The sequence below is a fragment of the Tachypleus tridentatus genome, chromosome 10 (assembly GCF_004210375.1).
Source record: "Tachypleus tridentatus isolate NWPU-2018 chromosome 10, ASM421037v1, whole genome shotgun sequence".
Lineage (NCBI taxonomy): Eukaryota > Metazoa > Arthropoda > Merostomata > Xiphosura > Limulidae > Tachypleus > Tachypleus tridentatus.
Genome location: NC_134834.1, coordinates 133,289,401 through 133,314,012, shown reverse-complemented (window position 1 = coordinate 133,314,012; position 24,612 = coordinate 133,289,401). Strand labels below are relative to the sequence as shown.

Below are 24,612 nucleotides of genomic sequence, written 5' to 3'. Positions count from 1 at the left end.
TCAATCAAATTTTAATACCTTATCAAAGATCGATGATTGTGTGCGTTTTTCTTACAGCAAAGCCACATCAGTCTATCTGCCGTGTCTACCGAGGGGAATCGAACCCCTGATTTTAGCGTTGTAAATCCGTAGACCTAATAGAGGACAAATCGATGATTAACAGAACTTACGTACAAAAAACAACTTACGTTCTTATACTGATGCAGGAAATTACCAATTCAGATCTGCGTATACTTTACTTTTAGTTTGTCTGAATAGGAGTCTGGATAACTATGAGTAAACATGTATATAGAATATGAACAAAAACGTACTATGATTGTACTTCTTATAAAATCAAATAGAGCAACGTTCCCAATGTGCATTTATCATTCTCGTTAAAGTATGGACAATGGCATTCATTATTTCTGTATTTTCATATGACTTAGTTTACAGAAGACGTATTAGAACAAGCTTAAGGAATTCTCCAACACCCACCATAATAATAAAAAGTAGGTATTAATGAAAGAAAAAGTAGGTGTGATCTACAGAACCAATGTATGGATAAAGCATGAATTTATTAATATACTTAATATTACCCAAAAATATTATTTAATATATTTTAGCCTTTTCTTTCCACTGAGTGAATAAATCTTTAAACAAAGCTTTATTATTATTAAAAATGTTCTTACCCAAGTGAAACTCCACAACAAACAGAAGCCAGATCCAATTTAATGTCTTCATAATTATGCGTTTTAAAGTTTTGCCATTAATTAGGTTTTAAATATTAATGTTCAAGGCAACATGATCATGAAGGAAAAAGTAATTGTGGTCAAGACAACCAGTGTATGAATAAAGCATGAATTTATTAATATACTTAATATTACACAAGAAATATTATACAACAATGATTTACATGGTCAAACATAGGAAGGAAAGATGCACCTCAAGAACTTTGCACTAAAAGCAAAAACAAACTACATATATGACTGACTACAAATGTTCCCATCTCTTTCATATCCTTCAGAATTGTTCAGTGTAAGTACATACACGATAAAATATCTGGTCCATTCTAGAAAAAAAATCACATTATCTACAGTAAGTACTATAAAAAGTTCATATACAATTCTGTTAACTTTTGATAACATTGCCTTTTTATGTCATATTATTCAAACAATCTAGTTAGTTTGTTTTTTTTTAACTTGCACAAAGTGGTACAATTTCCTTGCATTTCTTTTAATATTTAAAGGATCTTATATTTAACTTTGAGGTTACAATAACTTTTATTTCAAACAGTAAACCAGCTTATTAACCTTAAATATCTTGAAATAAGTGGCTAATACATGAAGATATTCCTAAAGCTTGTTTCAAAAAAAGATTTCAATTCTAACATGACTAAATATTCATATACAGAATTCTAAGAGCCATTTTATACAAGTGGGAAAAGAAAAACACAACCAGCCTCTAGAGTTAACTTTTGTTGTAAGAAAACAAACTTTTGAAACAGTTTCATAGCAATGATGGGTAAAATTGATAAATGTTTTTTGTATGAAAAATTCAAGTTTTCAAAATGTAGCAAATATGAAACACTTGAGATTTTCCAAAATTGTAAGGTTGCAAAATATATTAAGTAAGATACTGGGACTTAAAAACTAATTTTTAATAGAAACCTAATAATTCTGGGATTAACTACTTTTGAGCAATTAGTCTTCTAAGGAAATAATCAAAAGGAAACCAAAAGGACTTTTAACACAATGTTACGTGAATTCAAAATACTTATCTTATGAAAACATGAATACATTAAGCATCCTACCAAGCCATGGAAAAAAAAGTCTTGAGTTTCTTTTTTTCAACTTAATTACTCTAATCATGTTCTTTTTTATTCTCATAAATGCTTTACAACATTGCTTATTCAGTCGCTGAGATTGTTAAACCTAGAAGAATACCCCTCATCTTTTCTATTAAACCAATACAGTAAATATGAATTCATATTATATTTGACCAACTACTTTGGGCAATGCTCCTACTTGTCAGTATGCTTTTATATACTTCATGATGTTTCTTACATACAAATTCCAGCCTGTGTTTTCTGTGAAACAAATTAGGTTCTGTTCGATCAATTCTGTATTTACTTTGGTAAAATTTCAATCACCTTAACACCCAGTGTCATGCACTGAATTATAACCAGTGATAAATCTGGAATTAAAACTTAATATTAAATAACAAGCATTTAATTAAATAAAGCTCTGATAAAAAGACAAACACATTAGGTTTCTTTATAACAAGTGCTTTAATTTTGCCCATGCAATGAGTTTTCTGATAAATGTCAAGAAGTTATTGAACAAGGACCAATAATTTCATTGTAGAATATGTTCCTAAGACATTGAGCAAATACCTGAAGAAACAGTTTCATGTTCAAGATTCTAAAGTTCCTGTAAGGCACTCAGTAAGGCATGTTATTAGTAACGATTACAAAAGAGCCCCAAAGGTTGAAAAATAAAGAGAAACTAGAAGGAAACTATGGGGAAAAATTTACATCCTGGAGTCAATAATGGTTCAATCTTTTCAACTGTCATTTTCAGTAAAACTTATAAAAAAAAATAAAAAAAATATGGTGATGAAAAATATCACTATCTCCCTGGAAACATTTTACTAGAATTTTTGAGTGATGGTTTAATAATATAAACTTTACTTTTCAAGCACTAGAAATCATATCCCAATTCCAAGTTTTACTTTAAAAAATTCTAGATGATACAATTTAAAGTGAAATTTAAAAAAATAACAGTGGTAGCTACTTTCTATAGACATATGCTCCAGTTTCATGAGCAACCTTCAGAAATATATTTGCTAAATTTCAAAGATGACAGAAAAACAATGAGCACAACAAAAACATTTTGTAATGACCTTAAACGAAAATGAAGATGCCATTCATGTTAAAATTTGAACACTTTAGAAACTGAAAACATCATTCCACACCTACTTTTTAGGTCTTATTAATAAAAAGAAACAAAAAGGTCCATAATGTTAAACTGGCCTAGATTATTACTTAAATTAAACCAAGGCATTTTGTATTTCTGATGTACAGTTTTACTAAGAATAGAAGATTTCTAACAGAACTTTATCCAATAAGAAAAGTTTCTTTTTGTACACCCAATTTCTCAAAAAGTAATATGTATCAACATGGATTGTTATTAGATTCTTTCACAAACAGACATTTAATAATTCAAAGTTAATGATACCATTTTCAGACAAGAAATGAAACAAGCCTGTGTCAAAAAATCCTGAAAATACCAGAATAATTTGGTTTTCCTAGTAAAGTAATAAACATTGAAAAACAATAGTTTTGAAAATGGACACTTAATAAACACTCCTATCATGACTTGCATGCAATTCAAATGAAACATTAGCAACTAACCTCTCTTTGTTCTACTAAAAATACAGAAATTTGATAAGAAATAAATGTAATATGGTCCTCAAAATATCTCCATTTGAAAATACTGTTTAAAAAGATTTACTAATCTATGAAGATGTTCAAAATATATCAAAATATTTCTAGCTTGAAAACATTTTTCAAAACTTAAAGTTCATTTATAACTTTTTAAAAAAATTACAATTTTATGGAAATCATAAAGGAAGAAAACATTAGTGCAGATAAACAGTATTTAGTGCTACACATCAAATCTGTGAAAGCAAACAAGATAATCAGTCTTTCTCACATATTTGGATTATTTACATTCTTTGCACTATATCTTTAGGTACACAAGAAAATATCCTATGAAATGCTATCCAACATTTTAAGTTTTCAAATTATTTACCTTCAAACTCTAAAACAGTTGTTTCATTCTGTTATTAACTATTACCTCTTACATAAAGAGTATTTCAAATCATTTATAACTCACTGAAGCAAGTTGAAAGCAGTCAGCTAGGAAACTAATATGAAAGGCACTCCTTTAGTCCTACAAAAATTTCAGTGTGGACTTTGTACAAAAATTCAGAGCCATAACGTTTCTTTATTTCAGGTTTATTTTTATAATTACAAAAAACTTCTAACTGCCTCTCTGAAATAAAAATTTAAGCAAGAATTAGTCTTCTTTCCTCTAATGGAGTGAAAAAAAATTTATCTGCATAGTTTTCATAAGGCTGTTAAAATATTTATTAAATACTTTGATCCTATAACATTCAGGAAACAACCATTTAACACTTGAGTTGTTCAGCTGCAATAGACTGTACAGTACAATGTTTAGCATTTTAACAAAGTAAATATTTTTGTTTTGTTTTTTTCAATTGTGCAAACATCTGTTCTGTTTGAAAGATAAAAATAAATGTTAAAAATTAACAAATGCTTTTAATTCCTGATATATTAACATAAACTGTAAATAAAATTAGTTTTATTAAACATGCAGTATTGGCAATAAAGTAGATTTTTCCCATTGCTTTGTTTTACTTTGATGTTTTATTTTAAAATTTTACATCTAAGACTTCACCATTATCTATTTTTGTTATCAGCCTCTTATTGGAGTCTTGACGGACACCTGTATATATATATATATTAAAGTGGATAATGAACTCAGCAGTGCAAAAGGGATGTGCCTAGGGGTTAACAAGAATCTACAAACACAACTCAATTAGTTTTGAAAGAAAGAGTAATCTTAGGTATTAATGTGCAGTTATAGAAAAAATACATCTAAATAATAAAGTTTTGACAATAAATTCTGAGAGCCTAGTTACTATAGCAATACACCATATAACTTTGATAAAGCCTAACATAGCAGGAACTGAAACATGCCAGTAAAATGACAATATGTGAATCACTGTTTTATCTTCTGAACATTTAGTTATTTTAAGGCAGTCTTCCATACATAATAAAATAATCTCTTAAAAGATATGAAACCCTTATTAATGCATTACTGTACAAGACTGTTATAATAGCAACGAATAGTTACTTAAAACCTCAGAATCAATGTGCCAGCAGCAGTTGTCACTATACTACCGAAGTATGGAGCAGCAGCTGTCACTATACTACTGAAGTATGGCATCATATAATACTTTTTTGCATAGCAGTTAACATGAAACAGAAAATTGTACCCGACTGTTCTTAAAATATAAACAATTACTGCTATCTTTAACGTAACGATCTAGCAACCTGGCTGATCGGTAAGATTCTTCTTAAAGATTCAATCTGCCAAACAACTATGGCACACTTTGCCTAGTAATCTGGCTGATCACAGTACATTTTGTTTGACATAAAATGCACAAGAAACACTGAAGTGTTTTTATTCTTAATTTTATATTGATTTCACTTTCTCATTGATGCTGAATATCCAAAAGGAGGTAAGGTAGAGGACTTCTGGGGTTGATATTTGTTTGTCGACCTCATTGATGACCTTAAAAGAAAACAAAATAAAGTTAGAGATAAAAGAACACCCTTAAAAAATGAAAATATAATATTGGAAAATATGTTCATTTTATATATTAATTTTGATTCACGTCACTGATGTTAGAACTGTCAATAGCAAGTAATAAAGTTGTGTATTTTGTAGAATGTTTATAAGAAATGTAAACACATTTTAAGTTGATATTTTATATTTATTACTAGCATATTTAAAAATTCTGTTGGTGTGAACATGCCTTATATTCATTATGAGCTCATTCATACCAACAGTACGTTTGATATTTTTCACTACGATATATGTCCAACTTATCTCTCTTTGGTTAACATGTGCTCAGGGATACTGATAAGCAGTGAAATTCTCTATAACTAGTATGATCCAATAACATACACTGATCAAAGTATAGATTGAACTGGATCTCCCTTGAGCTTAAACTTTGTAATTAAATAACTTTCAGGGTACTAATTTTATTTATCAGTAGCACATTACCAATTTTTAAAAAAATGTCAAACATACAGGAAACTGAATTTTGCTTGAACAATAGTACTATAATGTACTGTAATGTTTTCTACCTGGAATTCTGGCTGAAAGACTTAATATTTAAAAACAAAACAAAAAACGTTTATAGATACATTTCAAACCACTACAGTTTAGAATTTATGTTTGTTTCAGAAATTTATGCAAAGTCTATCCAATACAAGCTGTTCCTAATTTTGAAGTGGTAGATCAAATGCACAGTGGTTAGTCATCAACACCCACTATCACTCTTGGGGTATTTTAATTAAGTAATGGGATTTTAAAATTACTTATGTACCAATGGCCTCACATTGCAGAATGCAACTTTGTGGCACAAAGAAATAAATCAGGAATCCTCAAAACCACAGTAAGACAAGCTATCCATCTAGGCTATGCCTGGCCCAACAACTACAAGATTAAATCAAAAGTGAAATAATTCAAGTATATTCTAATTTTAAAATACCCACAAGAGTAAGAGCTCTTGAAATAAGTTCCTAGAAGTTTTCTAACCTTGGAGATGCTCGAGTTTCCTGGTTGGCTGCATATCCACACTTTTCTATCTTTTTACGTAAACGAGAAACCCAAAGTTGTTGTTCCAACACAGTGCTTGCTAGCAATAACATTTCTTTAGCTGAATTTGGATCATAATTTACCTTACATGGTGCTATAACTTCCTCCTTTTTGTCCAGGTGATCTTTATGAACTTTTACCCGACACCCTACAAAAAATAAGTGATTAGAACTCTGAACTAAGAGATCCATGTCTCTTTTCTTTTCAACTTTGTCTTTATACTTGTTTGCATTAACTTATGTCTTTTAAATTTCTTTTCAAATTAAAGTAAATATTTACTGTACAAAATAGCATATGGAGTCGGAAACCTTATAAAGACTTTGTAAAATGAAACAAACTGAAAAACTGAATAAATTTTTTAACTTTTCCCTGGAAAAAGTGAGCAAAACAGAAAGAACATGTCATTAAGTAACTAATGTGGTGGTCAATACGTAACTTTATGCGTGTTTTAAATATTTAATAATAAAGTTTCCTTGTTTGTCTTGCATTTTTCATGAAGAGTGTCAAATACTTTTTATAACTGTTGGAAATTTTTGTTAGAATGATTAACAATTAGTGTTTATGGTTTAAAATTTTTCATTAACCTTTCATAAAAGTCTTTATTCCACTAACTAATATTATGTAAGCTATGCATAAACTAAGTTATGTACAGAACACTCTAATACAACATAAACTTGCTTTAGAAAAACATTACTAATAAAATATGGTTTAATTCCTTAACATGTAAAGAACACAACATTCATATATGTCATTCCAAACAATGCTGTTTGTGCCATTCTACTGTTCACAAACATTAAGTGCACTTTCACATTTTCAACCTAAATGACACCTGAAGCAACACATTGGCATGGTAAACAGGTCAGAAACTTCTTGGGTTGGAGTGTTGCAATTACTTTGAACTATAAATCAAAGCACTTACTACTGCAACTGACAATGGAATTACTATCATTTTTATAACAAACTAACAGCTGAAGTTTAAAGTGTTTGATTGCATTACAGCTCAAATTTTTGACATTTTTGTAAGAAACTGGCATACTCACCACAATACTATGCTTAACCCCAAAGTACACTTTGGATGCCATCTGCTCTTAGGTAGAAATAAGAAGTTTAATAAATAATATAGAAAAGGGTCATTTTTGTAAAACCCTGAATTTATGGCAGTTTCAACAGTAAAAATAAACTAAGTAACACATAAGAACAAACAATTATGAAGCTTTATTTGTAATTTTAAGAGAATAATTTTAGGAGTTAATAATATCTTACACCATTGCAAAAAAGGTTTCATACTTACGTCTACATTCTAGTGCAGGTGGAGGTTTGAACATATGCCACAATGGCCGTGGACACACTTCACAAGTTGTTGGCATGTGGAAGCTGATAGACACAAACTCATGGCCTTTGTGGTCAAAGGTTCCTGGCTGCATTAGCTGGAAAATATTAGATATTAAAACAGTTCAAGTATTTAAAACTGTGGTAATGTATTAAACAGTAGTAACAGAATAAAAGTGCTCTAATTTTTAACACTAGAGGAGGATACAAGCTTCAGAATAATGACAGTTTTACAATATCAGCAAAGCAGTAGAATAGCAAACAAGTATTAAACTATGTTAAGGCAGTACAGAAAGAGGTCAAATATTAGATTAATAAACGCATATTAAACAAATGTCATGTTTTAACTCTTGCTATACAGGCTTATCAAAGTGATCAATCTTGTAGTAACCACAAAGTAACCATTAGTTTCCATAAAATATACCTTTTGATACTTCTCATGCATCTTCAAGCAACTTGTCAAGCTTTCAGTACATGTTAAAAGTATTTTGTACACAGAAAATAAAATCTTAAGTATTTTTATTAAAGAGTTGTCCATGAATACATGTCAGAGTGTTGATTGCTCTGAGTGTTTGTTTGAAATTAAGTACAAAGCTACACAATTAGCTGTCTGTGTTCTACCACCACAAGTTTTGAAACCTACAAACATACTACTGTGCCACTGAATGCAGTCATTTTCATGCTAATAATTAAAAATACTTCAACTGAAAATTTTAAAGTTTAATTGTATGACCTCTACTCACACTAAAATATTTCTAAAAATAAAATTTTGTATTTTATTTTTTACCCGAATTTTATATTATCTTGGTCAGTTTGACTAACTTTGAAATTAACTTAAGAAATATTAAATCAAATTACCAATTTTTTTTACCCTAAATAGCTTAAAATTTAACCATACATCTGTTTATACTTAATTTTATTGTTTTATCACCTTTTGAGCCATGTTTACTCACCACACCATGTAGTCTCACCACACAAGTTGTATATTACTAGGCAAATAAGTAGCTCATGCTACCATATTGAATTACAGTAGGAATGAGCTAGTCAAAAAATACCCTGTGAGGAATTTTTATTATCATCTTACCTAATCTAACCTAATAGTTTTCTAATTCTTACATTTAAATTACTTTATATGAAAAACACAGAATATAGTATTTACTGTTGACTTCAAATAATTCTTAGTTACTTAAATAATGCACCTAAAAACACAGAATAACATGTGCAAAACAGTCTCCTGTAACCATCATCTTTTATCTGGCTTTCTCACTATGACATAAGAGCCTTAATTCACAAAGCTCCTCAATCTAAACATCTCAAGAGAAACTTTAAAACTGTATACAAAACAGACAATTATCTGTATTGAAAACAATACAAGTCATTCGATAAATTAAAACTCTGCCCTTCTACTGGTTATGAATAATGTATTAAAAATGTCAGGTTGAAATGTTAGCTATTTGTGAAAAAGAGGATGAGACAGTTGGATGTGCAAGTGGGTCTGATTTTTTAATTTATGACTCGACACATAAGATTGAAGTCGATAAAAGACTTTGCATTGGTAATATCTACATTATAATGAGTCATTTACATTAATTCTGTACTTCAGCTTGAGATGGTAAATAAATTAGAGAAGGTGTAGACAACAAATGTCATGATTATCATGCTAGAAATGACTGAATTTGTAAAACATTTCCTTTTAAAATTAAGAACTTAAAAACATATTAAAATGTGATTCAATAACTACATTTTGATGCCAAGTTTACTTGCATGTATTGATAACAAGGTAATTTCATTAAATTTTGAATGTAACTCTATAAGATAGTAATGTAGCAAGAGGGTTAATATAATGTTGCAGTAGTATACTTAAGGTCTACTATGTACTAATGTATTCTGGAAAATTGTGGTCTGGTATCAGTCATGAAAAACTGATATATAATGAATATTAATTATCAAGACTTGAAGAAGTAGAGAAGGAACAACATGTTGAAAAACTAGAATTTCTCTATGTGTAAAAATTGTGACATTTGTTTTATAGGCATCCCCTTTTCTCCGATTCATTTACCACATCTCCAAGAAGTACGAAATTTAATGTAAATTATGCATTATAATATTGTCATCATTCAGGCAAAGCATAATATTTATAGCCTTAATTACTATTTCATTACAGAGCCATGAGAAAGACAACAGACTCTTCTTGTCATTCCCACCTGTAACATTGTCACTTTCAAAAACTGCCCACAATTCTCTCCAATGTTCAATACTATATTATTATTGAAAAATCAATAGACAGCCAAGTTTTTCATATACTAACAATGTATTATGTTACAAAGTTTTTCATAAAAAGAACTGTCAGTTTCGCTTTCAGTTCAAGCTTGATTTCCATCGGATACATACTGAAGAGCTTAACTGAATTTTTAATGGCTCTCGCTGCATAGTTAGAAAGCCAGAAAAATTGTGATAGTTTAAGAAATTTTCTGTGCTCTTTTGTAATTATTTAATCAAGTAAAATATTATTTAGCACAGTACCGCCATTAGTACAAAAAGAGTAAAGTGTCATTGACACTTATTAGCAAGAAAATAGAAAACCCAAGGAAGTACTTTTTGTTCTTCTGTTTTTCATGTGTACTCTATTATTTGATTAGACTGATCTTGTAGTGAGATTTAAAATTGTTAGCTTCTTTATAGTGATTGCATATAATTTCTTTAAATTAATTCACTGTAACTGACAACAGTGATTAATTACATGTAAAGAATACCACTTAACTGTCTAAATAATTAAAATATAACAAGCTTACATCTTTGGGTAATTGAACTTCTGGAAGAAGACTGGTGTCTCCTTGCTTTCTGCTTTCTCCTTCTCCAGCATATAACAACTGTAACAAAATATTGTTCATTTTAGCTGCCTGAGTTCTGCCCACCACAGAAAATCAAACCCTATTTGTTTTTTAGCATTTTACATTCTTAAACTAAACCAAATGACTCACGGTAAATTGTTAAGTTAATTTATATAATAAATTTAGAACTGATAGTACTTTGTTTAGGTGATATGTGTAATAAATAGTTGCTGTTCTCTAGTTTATATAACAAACATAAGACTGCAGTTTACTTATAACTATTAGAACAAAAAAAATAAGAATTTACTAACTTTATAGTCACTAACAAAAGTAAGATTAGTGATATTTAGTTAAGACAAATGTTACAAAACTAACCAAAGAAAAAAATACATAAACACAGAAACAAAGTTTACTGCAACCTGCTTTAATTGACTGTGAAAGCTTTTCTATGAAACCAATTTTAAAATCTCATATAAAGTCAATAATAAATGCAATCTTATTTCAAAAGCACATCTGCATATTGACAGACTCAAACTACAGTCAAGTATAATCAGCTTTAATGTGAAATTAAGAAAAAAAAACAAAAAACAAAATTGCCTAACTATCTCATTATTCTACTTAAATAACAACTGTAAAGTAGGCAAATCATGTAATTAGTTCACATAACTGTAACTTATATTATTAAACATTTTGTGTAGTAAATTAAGACAAGTTGTATTTAAAACATAACCCAAATCAAAAGCACTGTATGACTGGAAAAAGAAATAAAACAAGTGAATTATTGTTTTAATATGTAGAATTTAAAAAAAGCAGAAAATATTACACAATAACTTCAAAATGAAACACTGTTTTATGTTTAAAAACAGCAAAGGAGAACTTATGGTTCCAAATTTAAAATTCTAAAATAACAAAAACATAACATTTAAATAGACAGATGCAAACCTACTGAAGAATAAGCAGTTATTATCTTTTTAAAGATAAATTCTAAATGTAAACAACAAAAATATGGAATCTGCAAACATACCTGAAATATACGAGGAATGTCTTTGGCATCAGCACGTATTACATCACCTTGAGTAACTGAACGTACGTGAAACAGTTTACTGAAAACAGATAATCAAATTCCTTAAAACATGAGTTTATTTAATTAAAAAACACAATAAACTTCTGTTGATTACAATTAGAATATTAAGTTTAAGTAATAAATCTAACTTAACTTATGAATCAATCACTAACTCTTTTGCACTGGTCCCCTGTAATTTTCAGGAACTTGACTGGGGAATATGACGGACTTACTATTACATATTTATTTTATTATTGATGTGCATTTCAATTAAATATGTATTTTAAAAAATGCATGTAATGTATGCTGTTAAATGTCTACTGCAAGAAACTTGTCTGTGATTAGCATGTGTTAAGTGAACTGCCTATAGCAACTCTAAATAAAGTTCATTGTGAACCCCTCCATAGGACATCAAGGAAGTTCCAGATGAGGTGGAAGACTCAATACTGTTTGTAAAAATGTTGTATATAAATCATTATTTGTAATAATCATTATTATAAGTTGTATTATTGTTGTATATTAAAATACTTTTAAGTTAAGAAAAAACTGTACATCTCAATTGTCTTGGCAAATATCACAAATTTGATACGTATCAAAATATAATTACTGGCTAAATCCAAATTACAATTTAGCTCAGTTTTAGGTTATTTCAAACTGTAGTATGTAATATAATAAATTAGAGGCTGATCCAAGACAAATTTTAATATGTAACAAATTGGGGGCTTGTTGTCTGAGGGATCTGAATTAAAATCATAATTCAATTTACATTTATCAGTGCCAACAAGAATTAATCATGTCTGATTACCAAGATTTTCTTGAATTAGCCTCTCTCAAACAACTAGAAAGATATAACAAAGGCTAATTGCTTGAAATTTCCAAAATGTTAAAATTAAAGGTTAAGAATTCAATGAGAAAAACATAAACTAAAAAATGTATTATTCAAATACCACTTGATAATGATTTGTTGTCTGAGGAAGCATTAAGAGAATATTCTAGTGTCTCTACCAGCCAATCACTGTTAAGTGAAAAGTTAGTGATCCAGCCAAAACTCAAACAAATTGAGCTTGAACAAGCTTGTATTGAAGATGAGAAAGAAATTAGGCTGAAAGAAATGGAAATTAGACTCAACTCTGCAGTTAGGAAGGAATACTGAGATGACTCAGTCATTGTTGTCAGAGGGTATATTGCCATTAGATTCCAGTTCTGTCACCAGTGAGTCTGTTGTTACTCAGGGTATTAAGGTTGGCTTTGTTAATGTTCTTCTTCATAACATTTGTTTAACATCAGACCTAGTTTTGGGACCAGTTGTGGTTGGAGTAAGGCCTACTCTGCCAATTCAGGGTATATCATCATTGTTTGGAAATGATTTAGCTGGGAAAAAAAGTTGTTGCTGAACCCAAAATGGTTAGTAACCTGATCACTGATTCATCTGAGGAGGATGATGATGTTCAGGAGAATCCTAACATGTTTCCTTCCAGTTCAGGCTAAGAAATTAAGTCAAAAACAAATGACAGACATGTATTCAGATATTATAGGTTTGTCTCAAACAATTTTTTTGATTTAACAGGGATCTTGTTGATGACTATCCTACTGACGATTCATTGGTGAGCAATAATGTTTGATGTGAGGGATCTTGTTCACCCAGTGAAGTACCGTTTGCTATATGTTAAGTCATCGCTGAGCAGGAAAAGGATCCACAGATATCTTTACTATTTAACTATGCACCCCCAAAAGATAAAAGTTCCAAATGGTTATTTTTTTCAAAAATGGAGAACTTGTAAGGAAATGGAGACCAAGTGATATGCCTGCTTCAGAGGACTGGGTTGTAGTTTACCAAAGAGTTGTTTGAAAATAATATTATTCTTAAATAAGTTGCCAATGAACTACCCATGAGAAATCATTCAGGTGTCAAGACATGTGATAAGATTATGAAATACTTCTTATGGCCAAAAATTAGGCAAGATGTTTTTCAGTTTTATAAACCTGCTCATACCTGTCAATTACTGGTTAGAAAACCTGACAAGAAAATTCCTGTTACCCCTTTGAAACTTATCCCATCTTTCAAAGAACCCCTCAGCCATGTGCTTGTTGATTATGTTGGGTACTTACCAAAAAGATGGAATTTGTACTGATGAATTTTCATATGCTATATACTTTTATGATCATAAGGTTATTTGTATTGATTGTGTTATACACTGTCATGATTGTTGTTACATATTATGATTTACCTTGGATGAGGCTCTGATTTATTATGTTATGTACATTACATAATGACTTCAAACATCTAGAAATCTTAATTTGAATTTGGAAGTTAATTAAATGTTAATATGTACCAAATTTATGATACTTGCCAACAAGATTGATACACAAAATTTTCTTTCCTAACACAAATGTAGATTAATATACAAATTATAATACAATTAATATTAACAGTTATTACAATTATTAGTTTATATACAATACTGAGTCTTCTAACTGGCATAGAACCAAATATTTTATTCACGATTCAGACCCATGACAAGCAAATTAATTGTGAATGTATATTGTTACACCTCACTTAAGCTAGCTAGCTTGGTTGACTCCACACCCTTACAAGCTGACTTTTTACTGAGGAAAATATCTAATGTTCTCATTGAAATATTAACATCAAAAGTTAAATTACTGAAGTTGAACTATTTGTAATGTTCAAAATCTATACATGTTCCTGGTCAAATTCTGTAGTTTTGTGATCAATAAGCATTAATCACAATTAATGCTCCTGAAGCTTATAGTATACTGACTTTAGCTGATCAACAATATAAAATTTTTTCTCATTTAGCTGCTTTTATATGAATCACGCAAGTTTCTAGAATGTTCAACAAAATTCGAAAACATGCTAGCTTTTTCATAAAACATATATTGTTGATACCTACTCTCAAGAATCTTCTATAAATTTAGAAAACAGGCAGGACTTACACAATACACATCCAATAATATACCTCAAATACATCAAATTGAAACACACACAGGTATTAATGTGTAATGGTAATCCATTACAATAATATAGTTAAAAATTGTATAATGCCAACCTAATTCTCTATGGAGGGAAGTGTTACAGATTTACTATTGTATATTTATTTTATTATGGATGTTTGTTTCACTTAAATATATATATTTAGAAATGCATTTACCTTGTACTGTTAAATATCTATTGCAAAAACTTGAGTGTGATTAGGAAAGAGCTAGCTAGGTCTTGGTTAAATGAACTGTTCCAATATAAACTCATAATTAATTTGCTCATGATAAACCCTCACAGTAAGATATCAAGGAGGTTCCAGTTCAGACAGAAGACTCAATATTGTTTGTGAAACTTTTTATATTAATTATTATTTATAATAACCATTATTATAAATTGCATTATTGTTTGTATAGTAAATTATATTTGTGCTAAGAAAGAAAACTGTATCAATCTTATAGGCAAATATTATAAATTTGATACATATCTACATTTAATTAACTTCTACATTCAAATTACAATTTAACTCAGTTTCAGGCTGCTTCAAATTGTAATATGTAACATAATAAATTGGAGGCCTGTCCAAAATAAATCATAATACATAACAGTTGGACAGTAGTTATGATAACTTTGTGATTTCATAATGTATCCTCATTAAAACAGGTAATGTTTTGTTAAATATTATAAGTATCTTGTACACAAAAAATGATATTTCAATTAAGTCTCTTTACTAAAAATATATTATCTATATATTTATGGCAGTTATTTGCTCTAAGACTCCGAATAGATCATCAACTGCAAGACGATTTTCATAGAGTATAAAAATATATTTTTCTTCATATTAGTTTCAATTTTTATTTGCATGACCTCTAGAATCACTTAGATGAATATCTTAAAAATTATTTTAAGGTAAATGTTTATATTTTATTTTTCACTTTTTCTACCTTTTCACTAACTGTAGATATTCATTAACATACAGCACTATGAAATATTTAAAATTAAGAAACAGAAAAATGTACACACCTTTTAATCTTTTGTAGACTCATTTAAAAGATGATCTCTTGGTGATATTTGTAATTTCAAGTCTTTTATGTATGTTTAATTTGTAATGTTTTATTTGTTTATTTTTTGTCCTTTGTCATTTGATTGTTTGGCTTGGGATGATTGGGGTGAATGCCCATTGGTGGCAAAAGTGCATGCAAACTGTTTTAGAGAAAGAAAAGTTAAAATCATTTGCTGTAGTTCCCTTCAACAAACAATTGAGGGCAGTCTAAAGCTGCTGCTCAATAAATTTCATGCTCAACTACTAACAAGGGATGTGGAAGTTATCACAGAATCCATTTGCAACAATAGGATAAAGTTGTGTAGTGATTGCATTAATCTTCACACTGAAAAGTGACACTTAAGACACAGCCCTGAGGGACTCCGAGTTTCTGTGGATAAGAATAGGAAAGCTCACATGAACATGGAATTGCCAGTCCATTAAAAAGTTTTGGATAAAAGTGGGAAAATGGTCACGGAACCCATGTGGGTGGAGGTATCACAAAATGCCGTACCTCCATATGGTATCGTAAGCTTTCTCAAGGAACCAAACAAGATGAGCATTAACCATCCTTTTTAAGACCTTACAGATACAACTTGTCAAAGCAATTGGATGATATTTAGAAGGAATCTTGGAATTCTTCCCAGACTTCAATAAAGGGAGGACAATAGACAGGTGTCAAGCATCATGAAAAAATTTACCCTACCCGATCTGGTTAAAAACAACCTGAAAAATAGCAAGAGAGGTAGGAAAGAAATGGTGCAGCATCCTGAGTAAATATCATCAGGTCTGACTGACATACTGCTAGACCAATGAAGAACAAGCTTGAGTTCCACCAGTGTAAATGAGTGATTATAGAGATGATTGATTCAAATGGAAAGAGGCAGTTGCTCTGCTCAAGATTTGATGACTAAGAAGGTGGGAAACGAAACAGAAGTGCTAGATGCACAAGAAAAAGATTTGCCTAGAGTATCAGCAATGCTCTGGACATCAGCAACTTCCTGGCCATCTGAAAGCAAGATCAAAAGGGGGAAGGAAATATCCAATGACCTTCCAACTTTGTCCCATATGATTTTGGAAGTGGTGGTAAAAGAGATGTTAGTTGTGAATTTAATCCAAGATTCCTTCTGGCTTTGATGCCTTATCTGCTGACCATGCACAATGCACACATGCCTGCTGAAAAACAATGCATTTTGAAAGTGCCGGATACCTACAAAAGGTATCTCAGGCCATTTCTGAGCCATCCGTACCATCTGAAGAAAGGACTCAACCACAGACAAAGATACTTTGAAAATGTGTCGAAGTTTTAGGAATAGACTGAGTGGACAATACAGTAAGTTACTGCTGCCATACAGACGATAGCAGGATCAAGTTATGAGAGAGCAATGAAAAATAGCTAGTTTGCCTGATCCAACTTCTACAGAGGCATGTGGGTCAGGTGGCATCAACCACAGCCAGTCTCCATCAAAATGACAGGAAAATGATCACTGTCCCTTAGGTCACTGTCAACCCCCCCCAGGAAAAGTAAACGGGAGCAGACAGAGAAATAAATAACAGAAAAAGACTGGCTAGGTGCATGAAAATAAGTATAATAACCAGTCCTGAAGAGAGAATGGTTGTGATCCAAGAGCATATGATCTGCAGAACAAACCCATCCCATCAATATTAGCACCACCCCAGAGGGAATTATGTCCATTAAAGTCCCCCAGGTTTAAAATGGAGATGTAAACTGCTAACTAAGAGCATCAAGGTCTGATGATCATAGATCTCTCCAGGAGGCAGTTGAGAGAACAAACAGTGATGGTACGACCCAAGGAAACATGGATGGTAATAGACTCCAAGTGTGTATCTATTGACAGCAACAAGGTCAACCGTAAATCCACCCTTCATGCACTTTTCCATCATACAATTTGTTGTTTTGATACAAAGAAAACTGCCAAAAAAGTGACTGAATCAACAGGTTTCAGAAACATTTCCTGTAAGAAAAGATACAGAAGATGATAAAAATCAATCAAAGCTTTAATGTCATCCATGTTAAAATGGAAACCTTGATAGTTACACTGTATCAATATGGCCATTTGTATTTAAGTGGATGACAACTGGGTGGAGAACCCTTCAGTTTATGACCACATCATTTTTCTTTATTAGGAGGTCTTTCTACTTCACTAGATTCTGCCCTGGATCACATGGGCAAGTCTCTGTCTGTAGATGTAGATTCCAGCAACTAAGACGAATTAATAATCATTATACATCTTGGGGCCAAAGAAGATGGACCTTAGCATACGTCAGAATACGAGGCCAAAGGAAGCAGAACTGAAAGTCACTGAAAGAAATGGTGGGAACAGAGACAGAAATAAATGTGGATTTATCAACATGCTTAACTAAAGAGGGCAAAAGACTCTGCTTATGGTTTGAAAATGGCATGGAAAGATCTGTTTGCACTCCCACTGAAACAGTAGAATGAAGTTCAGCAGTATATGTCCAAGATGGGTGTGGAAACAGTAGCTTCTGAGCCTCAGTAAGAAATGTTGTGAAACATTTCAAATGTTATACTTCTTTCTCTTCAACCCACCTTGGGCAAGAATGAAAGAGCCACTACAATTAACACAGTGAAGGTACAGTTCTCACTTGTAAGCACTGTGGTCTTTGCCACCACAATGAACATGTCAAAGAATCATAATATGATGTCTTCAGGTAACTGAACCATACACTGAAAACATCTGAGAGAATTGGGAATATATGGCCATACCTTACAGTTCAGATAACCCACCTTGACAGTGGCAAAAAACATGGTGATGTAGGTGTCAAGATTAAAATATTAGTAGACAGCATAATTCTGCCCTTGGAAGTGGAGATACACCTCACTACAGAAACTTCTTGGGGTGAAGAAATAAGCAATTATCTCCGACTTGGGAATGTCTTCAATTCCCTCTGAAAAATTAATTTTCAAGAGGAATTCAAAGTAGCATGGGAAGTAACCTCAATGGGTATATCCCCAATGTCCTTTGAATGAAAGAGGAGTTCAGAGTGTTTTGGGGTGCACGTTTTCCCCAAGATGTCCCCAAAATGTAGCTTCTTGATTGACTTAGGAGAGCTAGCAAGCCCCTCTAGTCCCTTCTGAATAAGAAAGGGAGATATGTCTGACAATTAATCTAATATGAAAAAATGAGGCACAGGTATAGAAGAAGGTGAAGACTTGTTCAGTCTTCAAGACGTGGTTGTTCACAAATGAGCTGTTTCTTATTATTTTATTTTTATTTGGACTTGAGGGATTCATAATAAATGAAGAAAGATTCAGTACCCACTGACCCCACTCACAATAGAGCCTATGAGGGGATGTACTACAATAGCAAATAAGGACAGTACAGCAATGCCAGGGCTTTGTGAGCATTATACCCAAACACCAGCATCAGACACAACATCCACAACAATTGTCCGATGAAACCAGCCGATTAACTCTGTGGGGCCACCCCAAGGCCTCCCCATTTGCAGGAATTCAAGGCCAAATTGGCATATTGGGGTTGCACCCCTCAACCATCAGGATCCTTTCCTCCCCTTCATGGGTCACCATGCATGGCAAAAACATGGATGGATGTTAAAGAAAAAAAGATCCCAGAGGAGGTAAAATGAATGTGTAGAACCTTCTCTGAGAAGTCCTCTCACCATGTATAGGAATCCACCTAAAGGGGCCTTTGTCATTTATTATTCATCTCGACACAAGTCATTAAGGTCCTTGGGGCATATTACAGTACTTTTGGGATAGATGTGCAAACTTCTGACAAAATTATTTTACAAATAAGCAAGACTGTAAACCTCGAGAACTGGAACAATGTTTGAGATGAGCATATAAAATGTTTAAACCTCCCAATTGTGCATTTTACGATACAAATAATACACAGTTAACTGAGATACAAAAGTAAAACCAAAATGCACTTTAACTGTCTCTTAACAATAGCATATTTATATAGGAAATAACCATAAGAACTATCATGAGCAAAGCAGTTAATATTACCAACAGATACATCAATCCTAGACAACTGAGCACCAATTTCAAAATAACTATTGTTGTATTATAGTTTAAAATTAGCTCTCTCTAATAATATATACACGTGTAAAATAACTACATGTGATTTGTAAATCACAAAGAATAATATAGAACTTCTCTCTTACTTCCAACATAACCAAAGAATATTGGAATATATGTATCAATAGGGAAAGTAAACCCAAGACACATTCCAAACCAGGCTTATGTTTTTCAGGATAGAATGTGTGGAAGTTGAGATTTTCACAGGTCATGGGTCACATGTCAATAAAACTGAAATTTAAGTATTTTTAAAAGTTTTCTTTTAAACAAAGGAATTAAAACTGAGATAAGATAAAAGTTTGAATTCTAACATACGTTATAATGGTAATTTCATTGATATACATTGATAGTAAAGTTGTTTAAATTTTAAATGTAACTTAATGAATTATATAGAAAGAAATTTATAGGAGTACCTTTTGCAAAAGGGTTAATACAAAGGATAACTGTTTTATGAATCATCATCAAATAAAAAAAGAAATGGATATAATGAAAAATTAACTTATGAATTAATCATTAATGCAAGTAGAAAATAAATACATTTTATGAATTAACAAAGTAAACTGAAAACTTAAAAACTTAAACTGCTATTGTAAAACAAAAAAACTAAATTTATTCAATTATTTAACAATGGTGCATAAACACTAAAAGTAAAACCAATACTGGCAACAGTTAGATAAAGTAATCTTATAAAGGAACTACTTTAAAATTTAATAATAAATATAAAATACAAACCTAAGATCTAATACAACAGTTGGGTCAGAATTAGCTTTGTCTGCTTCACTGTTGTAGAAGAGAATTTTTCGACTACTAACAACAACAAACTGTTTCTTCCATCCATGCCTACGGATATTCTGTTTACTTGGTATTGATAACCAACCTTCTAGAATATAGAAAAACATCAATTTGTAAAGCACATAAAGTTATGAATTAATTCAAAACATTTTATGTATGGTTAAATCATAATTGTATATACACATATTGCTCAAATATTAAGCCACAAAAAGGAACTAAATATTATCATTCAGAAACCTTTATAAGAATATGTAGCATGTTTCAACAAATTAGCTTTGAATAATGGATCTTGGAACCAGAAAGGGAAGCTTGGTAAATAGTAACAAGAAAATATATAATGCAACAGAAAATTATGCATGTATGAAATGATTAAAAACTTTTATAACTATTGAACCATGAATAAATAATGTTATAAAAAACTAATTCTACAGTGGCACATATTCTGTGAAAGTTGAAATCCCTTTGAAATTAGGCAGAATTTGAAGACACAGATCTGTTTATTGGGTAGATTCGTTATCAAACAATCTAAGAAAAATTCTATAAAATATAAGGTAAATATATAAGAGGATATCTTTGGCATCAGCAAACTATTACTGCAAAAGGAAAACTGTATTCATTATTCAATGACATTAAATAAAATTATCTACTTTACATAACTGTACAGAATTAAGATCATGTAATCAGTTAAGATAATAATTGTAGCAAGTACTATCAAACAATTTGTGCAGCAACTTAACATAAATTACATTTAAACAAATGTACAATAACACCAATAAAAAAAATTTATAAAATGAAATATTAGCTTATGAATCAATCGTTAATGTGAGAGAAAAATTTATTTTATGAAATAGCAATATAAAGTGAAAAATGTTTAAGAAGCAATTTGAAGAAACAAACCACTTGATGTTAATATCTATTATGAGCCAACAAGTTACAAAAAATAGATGAATCATCAATTTGTCACTCACCAGTAATTCCATCATCTGACTCATTATCAGGACCACTGTTAATGCTTGCTGTTTCACTACAAAACAATGACAGTTTCTGTTGAAGCTGTTCTATTTCTGAGTCCTTGGAGTCCAATTCCATCTGAAGTTTGTTCTTAATCTGAGTTTCTTCTACAAGAGTTGTTTGAATTTCTGCTAATTCCTTTTGGAATCTGGTTACCATTTGGTTGTATTTATCTCTTTCCTAAGTCACACAGCCAAAACAAAATGTTTAGCACATATTTATAAATAATTTCAAGGCTTTTTATGTAGTACTAACAAAATTAAGTTATGAAAGGATATGAAAAAATATATATACTTTTATTTCTTGAATATATGTAATGTTCTGCCACAAAGCTCTTACAAGTGTTAGTTCTTGTTGAAGTTTTCGACACTCTTTCTCTCTGCGACGAAGGTCTGCTGCATTAGCCTTGTTCTTCATTTTACCTGAGAAGTCTTTTCTATTCACTATCTCAGCTAGTTTGTTGACAGCCTGAAACAGAAGTGACAAAACAAGTTTTCTCAGATACTTTATTCTAAGAATTCAGATTTCTTTTTTCCTTTGTGAAAAGAGAAATACATTGTGAAAAAGTTCCAAAATTTAATTTTACCAAGCAATTACAAAAAAAGTATATTGATTGAAAGCCTGAAGCAAAATAAGCTACTACATTCACTAAAAACAGAATGTATTAAGTGTGAAACTCAATTATCATTATTTATTCACTAGCAAGAAAGTTACAAAACAAAGAATTCCTTTGTTATTCAAATTTATTTTGCTTAAACTGAACTTAATGAATGCTTATGGGGGTAAAGTCAAACAAGTTGAGCTGTGTTGTCTGAGATCAATCAAACTATTTTGTGTGAATAAAGGAAAATTTATTTCACAGAAATGGGCAAGCATGGAAAATAAAATAAATTATAATGTTTTCATTAAAAAATAAAAAACTGCATATGCTTAATAAAATTCTTGTTTACATTACAAACATGATAATCCTTCATTGAAATTAATGTACTGGTAAAGTTGCTGTAAAGCTTAATAAAGTATTTGATATAAACACAACTTTTTAAAAAGACACCAAAGTTTGCAATTTTTTTTGTATTATTAATTTAAGCAATATTTATATAATTAACTCTCATTACACAGCCTATTTTTTAGAATGAATTAAACCCTCTAAAGATTGGGTGGTATCTTTTATTAAATAGCTTATATATTTTAAGGTGACATTATTTTTGATTTTATGTTAAAGAATGCCCTAAAGGATTTCATCAAACAAGTTATTTCTATTATATTTGTCTTGCTGAATACAAACTGGCTCTACATAGAAGCTTGCTGAAGATGGAATAGGTATATGCCAAAACATTTAAGAATTAAATATTTGATACTGTACACGTATCAAATGTTCATTGTTGCTGTTGTTTTTCATCATTATTTTACCTAATGCATGACTAGTGGACAAACCTGTTGTTTCAGCATCTTCTCTGTATTAAGCTGTTTTTGAAGTTGATCAAGCTTCCCATCTGTACCTTGAGACTGGTTAAGTGTGTTTTTCAATTCTGCAACGTATGAAAATTTTCTCTGATGATGCAATACCAAAACACAAAGCTTACTTATACAAAATACAAATTACCAATAGCGAGTGAAATGTCTCAAAGTTGCGTTTTACAAATGTAAATAATAAGATGTATGAAGTTATCAATAATGAGTTGAAAGGAACAATATTGTTTTTAGCTGAAAAATAAAAGTATAGGTTATTATATATTCATCAATTATGTCAAAGAACCACCAACCACATTTCTAAACATACACATTTTCCTGAATATTTTGATTTTTTTAAACTTACTCATTAAAACTATTAAATTTGACCATATCATAGATATAAATTTTATAACAAGAAAATAAAGATATGGTAAAAAGTATTTTAAAAACACTTAACAATATCTTTATTACATAATATTTACATTCTTTAAAATATGTACTCTTTACTGAAGATATCTAAACCTGCTTCACCACATGCTTACCTTCAAATGTACTCTTCAATTTGTCATTAAGTTCATCTTTTTCTTTTGAGATTTGTTCCAGATTTTTTTTTATGTCAGCCTCTTTGTCTTTTATCTAGTACAAAATTAATGTCAAAGAAAGCATTACTAAATGCTTCAATATGTTCCACAAAATATTCCTTTACAATATTTTAATTAATATACCTTTAAAAACATCTAATTAAACTGTACTTTAAATCGTTCAAACCAAACATTACTTTTTTTAAGTACTCTACACAGAATACCAGACATCCTCAAACTAGGCATTAATTTGAAGTTTCATGCAAGTATACTTGCATATAAAAACATATGCAAAGAATTATTTTAAGTTATCTAAGATTACATAATTAGTTAAATTGAATTACGAAAAATCTTTCAAAAATGTATTTTTCAGTATCAAGTGATCTAGGATAATTATACAAAATTTGCAATGAAAATATACTCTGCACTCAAAGAATTTTGTCTATGATAAGTAAGTACTAAAAACTCAACCCTTACAGTTGAAATAACAATATCTTTGTTGGAAAGATCGATGCGATGTCTACTTATTAATTCTTTGATTTCTATGTCTTTCATCATCTTCTCCTTCTCTAGATCAGAGATTGTTTCCTCAGCGATTCTGCGAGCCAATGCTTCAGATTCAGCCCGAGCATTGGCTAGCTCCAATTGATGCAACAGACCATCTCTGTAAGAGTGACAAGACATGATAAATGACCTCCTCAACATTTACCAAAGTGCATTCTGAGCTACTTGTATTTAATAGAAAAACACTGACAAATACTGGCAGTCATTAAAGTCTTGCATGTAATCAAAAGTACATTACCTAATTCACTGGAGTGTCTTGAAAAAAAGCCTTTCAGAGATCTTTTACCTAAGAACACTATTTTCATAGCCCACTAGTTAGCAGCCATGTCTGTTAGACTCAGTGTTAATGCCAAGATAACAGGAACACAGTTTAAAGTTATAACAAAAAGTAATTTATGTTACAAAAACTTGCATAA

At 30.6% G+C, this 24,612-nt stretch overlaps 1 protein-coding gene across 1 annotated transcript in view; it reads right to left on the bottom strand.

Annotated features, from left to right (window-relative positions):
• Positions 1-823: 823 nt before the first annotated feature.
• The window catches only part of LOC143230355 (rho-associated protein kinase 2-like), a 115,117-nt gene continuing 91,328 nt past the window's right edge, over positions 824-24,612 (bottom strand). The window contains 11 exon segments of the mRNA XM_076463785.1: positions 824-5,360; positions 6,393-6,600; positions 7,744-7,879; positions 10,574-10,651; positions 11,637-11,715; positions 20,529-20,676; positions 21,557-21,779; positions 21,939-22,067; positions 23,034-23,128; positions 23,594-23,687; positions 24,110-24,296. Of these exon segments, the coding sequence (XP_076319900.1) occupies positions 5,273-5,360; positions 6,393-6,600; positions 7,744-7,879; positions 10,574-10,651; positions 11,637-11,715; positions 20,529-20,676; positions 21,557-21,779; positions 21,939-22,067; positions 23,034-23,128; positions 23,594-23,687; positions 24,110-24,296 (1,465 nt within the window). The 3' untranslated portion in view covers positions 824-5,272.